At 47.8% G+C, this 7533-nt stretch overlaps 1 protein-coding gene across 1 annotated transcript; it reads left to right on the top strand.

The window, feature by feature from the left end:
* Nucleotides 1-1662: 1662 nt before the first annotated feature.
* Nucleotides 1663-7288, top strand: LOC138580884 (hemoglobin subunit beta-2-like). The gene is made up of 3 exons (XM_069651777.1): nucleotides 1663-1913; nucleotides 3127-3349; nucleotides 6934-7288. Exons 1-3 carry the CDS (start codon nucleotides 1678-1680, stop codon nucleotides 7060-7062), a joined length of 588 nt encoding a protein of 195 aa, XP_069507878.1. The 5' UTR covers nucleotides 1663-1677; the 3' UTR covers nucleotides 7063-7288.
* Nucleotides 7289-7533: the final 245 nt, after the last annotated feature.

The raw sequence follows: 7533 nt of genomic DNA, 5'->3' as shown, positions 1-7533 counted from the left end.
ATATGAACAGCCAAGAAAGAAGTGCTACGACACTTAAGTCCCCAAACTTTGGGGTGGGGCAAATACAAAAACAAAATGCAACATTTTTTCATTAAAAAAGTTTCGGTATAAAATAATAAAAAAAATTTCTGTAATTTCATTCGTTAAAATCACATAGATCCAAAAATAAAAGAAGAGGAAATCAGTTAATTTACGGTTTCTACCTGGGAAAAGGAGAAGTCTGCACATGTGGTGAATGGCAACATTTAATCACTAAATTCAATCCAAAGAAAAATAAAGTCTGCACATGTTGTGATTAGCAACGCTGAGGCCAAGCACTGACCAAAGCAGGACACTTCACTAATGCAACGTCCATGACACTGTACATGAAACCTTAGCTCACGCGGCATCACCACGTCATGTGACTTGCTTTCAATGCCAGGTACTGCAGGGCACTGCTATAATTAAAGTGAGTGGTGGGAAGAACTGGGGTACTGTAAGTTAAGGTTCAACTTGCAGTCTTAGGAAGTGCACAGACTTAGGCCCGTAACCACAAGGACAAACACATGTCAGCGACATAGAGAGAGGACTTTCCCTGAGCACTAGTCCATGTATTCCAATATCATAAGAATAGCAAAGGCTAGTTTGCAGGACTGCACTGCCAAGGAAAGAGAACATTATTCCAGGGGGGCTAAATAAACAGGAGAGTCGAGATGCGTTGCACATGGAGAGCGCGCTTTTAGAGATAGTGCACCAGAGGCAAGAGGCCCGGTGCCCATGGCAACAGAGGAAGGAACTGCCATGGCGTCATTCATTCTGACTCTTGGTCCTGTGACAGAAGGAGAGAGGGGATTCCTTGGAAAGTGCTCTCTTTATTTTAAAATCACTAAGGGGTGGGTGGGGAGGTGTTGGGGGGGGGGGGGGGGGAGAGAGAGAGAGAGAGAGAGAGAGAGAGAGAGAGAGAGAGAGAGAGAGAGAGAGAGAGAGAGAGAGAGAGAGAGAGAGAGAGAGAGAGAGAGAGAGAGAGAGAGAGAGAGAGAGAGAGAGAGAGAGAGAGAGAGAGAGAGAGAGAGAGAGAGAGAGAGAGAGAGAGAGAGAGAGAGAGAGAGAGAGAGAGAGAGAGAGAGAGAGATTTCTATGGGATGTGCTCTCTTTAGAGAGAGGGAGAGAGAGAAAGAGGGAGAGAGAGAGAGAGAGAGAACGAGTGAAACAGAATACGAGAGAGAAGGAGAGAGAGAGAGAGTGAGACAGACAAGGAGGAGCAAAATGATTTCAATGGGACGTGCTCTCTTTATTTTACTATCACTAAGAGAGAGGGAGAGAGAAAGCTAGTGAGAGAGGAGAGGGAGAGGGGATTCCTGCGGGAAGTGCTCTCCTAATTTTAATAACACCAGGTGAGAGAGAAAGAGAGAGAGAGTGAGGAGAGAGAGAGACAGAGAGCGAGATAGAGAGAGAGAGAAAGCTAGTGAGAGAAAGGGGGGCGAGAGAGAGACCACCTCCCACACTTTCCAGAGAGTAAGAGCGTCCCAGTAGGAAGTGATCTACACCTTCGTATACGTTAAGAAAGTAGAACCACCACTGTGGGACATATATGTGTGGTCGCCCACATTGAATAATACCTTCCTTTGAAAGAAGAGGTCAGAAAAGGTCGCGTGAAATGGGTGGAAGAGTCTGCCAGGAGAGATAAGAGGGGCCAGCATGACTCAGCAGGAGCAGCACTGGGTGGGACCTGGCAGAGGTCCCTATAAATCTCCGGGGCTCTGGCATCTCTCCAGCAGAATCAGCTTCCAGCAGCAGAATCTGACTCAGCAGACCACAGCGCCACCCGACCCCAAAGCAAAGATGGTTCACTGGACAGCAGAAGAGAAGGCCGCCATCACCTCTGTGTGGAGTCAGGTGGACGTGGAGGCTGATGGACAGGAAACCCTGGCCAGGTAACCAGAGCCAATCGCTGGCGCACACCACGCCCCACTTCTTTACTTCCTTCCCTTTGATACTTTTCCTGCACTCATTCTAATCTTTTTAGCCTATTCCATATTCACCCCCATTCAACGTGGGTTTCTTCACAGCATATAACTGCCCATCACATGTGTTTTCTATCTCCTGGGCCTTTTTTGCATCTCCTCATCCCTGGCTCTCCACTCCTGCCTTTCTCTCTGCTTTGTGCTCCTTGTTTCAAATGCTGTAGTGCCAAACCCTTCATACCATGACCTCCTATCACCCCTATCCCTCGTGAAGCCTCACATGGGCTGCTTCCTCAAATGACCTTCATCCCTCCCTCTCCTACCCTTCCACATCCCTCTCATCCATCCCAAAACACCAAGGCGCTTTTCCAAGGAAGGGCTGGCGCCGATGATTTACGCAAGATTGAAGCAATTGCTCCTAGACCCTGACATAATCCAACCATGTAAGGACCTTGACTCTGCAGGTTGGGGCACACACTTTTTGTAAGTGGCATAAAATTCCCCAGCACTTACATGGCATATTTAAAATTCCACTTCTTTTTATTATGATATGTTTGGACTCACCTTTCCAAATTCCAGAATTTTGAACTAACTTGCTCCAGTCTTGAGCCAGAGACAGCAGATCATTATCTAACAATGTAATAAAAGGCCAGATGTCTCTTTGTCTGATGCAGTAGCTTCGTCTATTGTCATCACTAGAGGGAGCTGTTGCCTTAGGATACATAGAGACAATGCCAATTTGCATAGTTTCGCCTGTTGTCAGAGCTAGAGGGAGCTGTTGCCTAAGGCTATATAGAGACAATACCAATTCGCATAGCTTCATCTTTTGTCATCGCTAGAGGGAACTGTTGTCTTACAATATATAGAGAAAATGCCAATTTGCATAGCTGCACCTGTTGTTACCAATAGAGGGCGCTGTTGGCTTAGGATATATAGTGGTCCTACTGTGTCAATGAAAACCTGCACTTTGGCCCTTGCACACAGGCCTGTTCACTAGTAGATGTATAAAATACCAATGTCTCTCTATTATCACACGTGCTTCTGTCCAATTCCCTGAGTATTTGGAGGTTTTTACACATATTTCACCATCACAGATGATGGCTGAAGCAATAAGTATAACAAGCGAAATCATCTGTTCCTCCCACATCCCTAACGTGCCCCCCTCTTGTCTCCTGCCGCTTAGGGTGCTGATAGTCTATCCCTGGACCCAGAGGTACTTCAGCAGCTTTGGATCCCTGTCCAGTGCGGCAGCCATTTCTGGCAATGCCAAGGTCCGCGAGCACGGCAGGAAAGTCCTGACTGCCCTGGGAGGAGCCGTTCACCACCTAGATAGCATCAAACACACGCTGAGCAAACTAAGCGAGCTGCACGCCGACACCCTCCACGTGGACCCCCAGAACTTCAAGGTAAGGAGGAAACTGATCAGGATTCACACACTTGGGAGGGGAACCACACTTCAGAGGGGTGACCTCAAGGAGAAAGTGTAAAGCCCTGAGAGGGGTGGCAACAGAGACAGAGAGTGAGGGAGTGAGTGTGTGACGGAGTGAGGGAGTGAATATACCTCTTACGAGTCTAACCTAAGAGAGGAATGAGGCAGTGTTCAGAAGAATGACCTCAAGGAGAATAGACTGAGTGGAAACTTCTCAGAGGACTAACCCTGTAGAGTGGAAATGGTCCAAGATTGAGAAAATCCTTCTATGCATGCACCCCGTGGAAATGGAAAGAGCACCCCCAGGCCTGGAAGGATTTAGACGGCTCCAAGAGCCGACACTGGGGAGGAAGAGAGGTGGCGAGAGAAGAATACATCAAGTGAGAGGATAGTGGGATGGAGAGAGTGGGAGCGGCGTGGGGAACAGGATTACTGGAGTGACTGGGCACGAGAAGGCGGGCACACAGCAGAAGGGAAGAAGTGAAGAGAGGTGAAAGGGTGTGGAGGAAAGGGAGAGAAGTGTGATAGAGAAAGAAAGCTGGCAAGTACTTCTGTGCTTGTAAGCATCCTCAAATGGGCAACTGCATGTGGGCTCTCTCCCAGTATAAAAGCAATCATTGCCAAAGCCAACAGTTTTGTTTTTGCTAATGGGAACTTGTGTGGTTGTGCACACCTGAGGAGGCCAGCATGGCCAAATGTGCACCACCATGAGAGAACAACGGAGCCTCCCTGCACTTCCCAGGCCAGACCACCTACCCGATCCTGGCGCATTTGTGTGCATTGTCTAATGAATACACTTCCCATGCATTTGTGATAATATCCCTTGCTCCCTCTTTTTGGCACTAAAACTAATTCTGGGTAAAGTGCTACCTGTCAGACAAAACTATCAAGCCTCACTAAGAGGTGCTGCAGTGTAACCTTAGAGTAAACCTACTGGTGTCACTAACCCACCACTTTTGAGCCAAAGCCATGCAACCTCGCTTAGTGCTGAGGCGCCACCTCTGAGCCAAAACGAATGACACAAACTGACGAATCACTCAATGACAGAGAGCGGAACCACAGCGCACCCTTCTAAAGCCTTGCATGGCAGCCTGCAGTGGCTGCACAGAGATCACCTCCCCAGTGGAAGACGAAGCCACTGCAGAGCCAGGAGGCTGGGGCGAGCCATAGCAAGAGAGTGCATCACTCACTGGGAAAAGAATCCAGAGCTGCGCCCCGCACTGGCCACTTATGCACCCTACCTCATTTCTGTGACTAATGCAGGCCAGGAGAGAACCCCCGCCCCCTCTGCCCCCCGAGTAAAATGGAAGGTCGAAGTGTTGCAGCACAAACAGAAGCTGTACCCAAGAGAGGCCCTGCTCTCAGCTCAGTGTGACTGTGGAGGAATCGTACATTCTGCAATGTCCTCCTTTATTATGCAAGATAAATTAAAGTGAGAGAAACACACGTTCTGGTGCTCACTGAGGAGGGAGAGAGAAACAAGCGTAGGCGAGAAACTAGGCATCATTCCAAAAAACACATGGCTCATTACATGTTTGCCGGCCTTGAAATAAGGTGCCAATAATAAAATATATTGGCACTTTTCCAGACTGGAAAACTACAAGTTTGCCGGTAGTCCCCAGGTAAATGCCTGAATCACGGCACCGTTACTAAGGGTAGCCATGATTTGGGCAAACCCATCCCATGGAGTCCTATGGGACTCAAAGAAATGGGGAGTTACCACCGTCTTCGCCACCTGTAATATCACGGTAACACTGGGATATCGGGCTGCGGGGACGGTACAGTAGTTCCCTGGTATCCCGCCAGATCCCGGGGAACTCGTAATGAGCCTGAGACAGATAAATAGCTGAAAGATTGTCATTAATACGTGAATGCATTTCTGGTTTATACAGACCATACACATATGATTTGCATGAAATCTCCAGCACCTGAGGCAGAAACATTCATCACATAACCATGACCCACTTAAATATACGCAGAACAAGGGCACTGCGCTGAATACATGTTCAATATTCAATGCCTTTGTATTTGAAACCCCTCTACTTTCATACTGATGTCCCTAAAGCCAGGAGTGTGTAATGTACACATTATTATCTGGCACTTGTTTTACAAAAAAGACCTACTCAGCCCTACACTTTTTACATCATGGAAGAGGCACAGGGGCAGTAAGATGTGTTTGTGTTCTAATCTGTTCCCCTCACAAAAGAGCAGACGCTGCTCGCAAGTTTCCATGGTTACAAGGCGAGGCATATGACTGCTAAATTTTCAATGGTAATTCCCACCAACAAGGCTCAAATACAATGACCATGGGTCTAGGTCAACACTAGATGATGGGCCTAGATCATGGGCCTAGATCACCGCCGTCTTTAAATCTTGATTGTGTGAAAGATGGCAGATCATTCAGGCATGAGAGTCCTAGTATGTTCACCACATTTGACATGTTGTTACGATATGCGCTCAGCTCGCCAGGTCCTCCAACAAGAATATTCTTCAGTAAAATAATTAACGGATGGGAGGAAAATGTTACTGATTTGAAGAAAGCTTAAATATGCAACTGATCCTCAAAAGACTCATCATGTGATAACAACTGGCCTTGCCCTGGGAAACCCTTCATGCCATAGTTATTTAAATCATCTGCGGCCTTACAGATGTGGCCAACAATAGCCACATCAGTCTTGATCCTGGATTCAAAGGGAGCAGTCCCTCCCAGACTGATAGGTCAATAAAGATAGAAAAATATATTTAATATCCAGAATTGGCCCAATTGTATTACATTTCCAGAGGCTTGCTTGCTCGCATTGCAGGCCACCTTCCCTCATTTGTAACCAGACACCCCAAACAAGGTGTTCTCAGAAACATCCCATAGTTGCACACTGAGGAAAACATAAGAAGCGGGAACTTTCCTGGCTGCTGTGCTTTCCTGGTGGCACAGACATGATTTGAAGGAATCGGGCTCTGAATCGCCTCCTGTCTTTCCATTTTGTTCCAAACGTTCACACGCTCAATGTGATATATATACAGGAGCAATGGTGTGAAAAAGTCACAAGATCTGAAACTAGCACAGGCACTTCCGGTCCTCTTGCCAGCGTCACACTACACTAAACCATTTGCCCAGTGTAGAATGGAGGGCACCTGGCACTTATAGTTGTACACATGAAGCACTGCAGGAGAATATGGATGAACCCATTCCAAGCCATGTCGCCACCAGGAAAACGTCATGTTCCCCTCGACAAAGCTCATCAGCTGCCAGAATGTTTCTTCGGCCGCCAGGTTACGCGGAAACTGCATTATCAAGATTGTCTATCTGCTTATTTAAGTTGTTATGTGTTTGCCTGTGTGTCAAAGCTGAAATGTAAGACCGTGTTGCTGTGTCTGTTAGATAAATGCCATGCATTTGCTTGGCCAACACTGGTAGATCTTGATTTGCCAGGTTTGCATTAAGTTGACTCTAGGAAATGACCCTAGGAAGGCTGACAATGATGTCACAGTGTATTCCCACACTCAGTGGGGTTTCCCGCTGGCTGCACCTTCATTAACCGCCCCTATATTTTCCTCCCTCAGCTCCTGGGAAACTGCCTGGTGATCGTCTTGTCCCGCAAGCTGGGAGCCGCCTTCACCCCGGAAGTGCACGCCGCCTGGGAGAAGTTCCTGGCTGTGGCCTGCGCCGGCCTGTCCAAGCACTACCACTAAAGGCCTGTCTGCTTGGAGGCTTCATGCGTCGCTCTGTGAGTGGTGGTTGCAGACGCTGCTCTGTGGTGACACTGGTCTGAGGACAGCCTTCCGTGAGCGGCGGTCTGGGGACAGTGGTCTGTAGATGGCGGCCTGTGAATTCCAGCAGCACAGGCAGAGGTTTCATTTGGAATTGTGCTAACATCTTACAACATCAATAATAAAGAGTTCCAGTGCCTTTCTAATACCCTCTGTGTCCTGAGTGATTTCTCCCCCACTAGAGGCCGCAGTGCTTCCATTAACTGGGAATGTATCAGCGTCACTCACCACTACCAGAAACACATTGCTCAATTCTTGCAGAGATTAAAGGGCGAGTGATAGTCACACGTGTGATCATAATCTAGGAGTTGATCCCAAGTGCGTCCATTTTGTTTTAAACCCAAGTGAGAACATGGCCATATGCCAAGCTCCTGGGAATGTTCCCTAACGGAC

The sequence above is a fragment of the Ambystoma mexicanum genome, chromosome 3p (assembly GCF_040938575.1).
Source record: "Ambystoma mexicanum isolate Mex_15411 chromosome 3p, UKY_AmexF1_1, whole genome shotgun sequence".
NCBI lineage: Eukaryota > Metazoa > Chordata > Amphibia > Caudata > Ambystomatidae > Ambystoma > Ambystoma mexicanum.
Note: the sequence above shows the minus strand (reverse complement) of the source record. Positions and strands in the feature narration are given on the sequence as shown.

Bases quoted from the DNA above. Each gene is read 5' to 3' on its own strand.
- LOC138580884 (XM_069651777.1), top strand. From the start codon at position 1,678: ATGACTCAGCAGGAGCAGCACTGGGTGGGACCTGGCAGAGGTCCCTAT. The intron at 1,914-3,126 runs GTAACCAGAGCC...CCTGCCGCTTAG, and splicing joins GGACAGGAAACCCTGGCCAG to GGTGCTGATAGTCTATCCCT. The intron at 3,350-6,933 runs GTAAGGAGGAAA...TTCCTCCCTCAG, and splicing joins TGGACCCCCAGAACTTCAAG to CTCCTGGGAAACTGCCTGGT.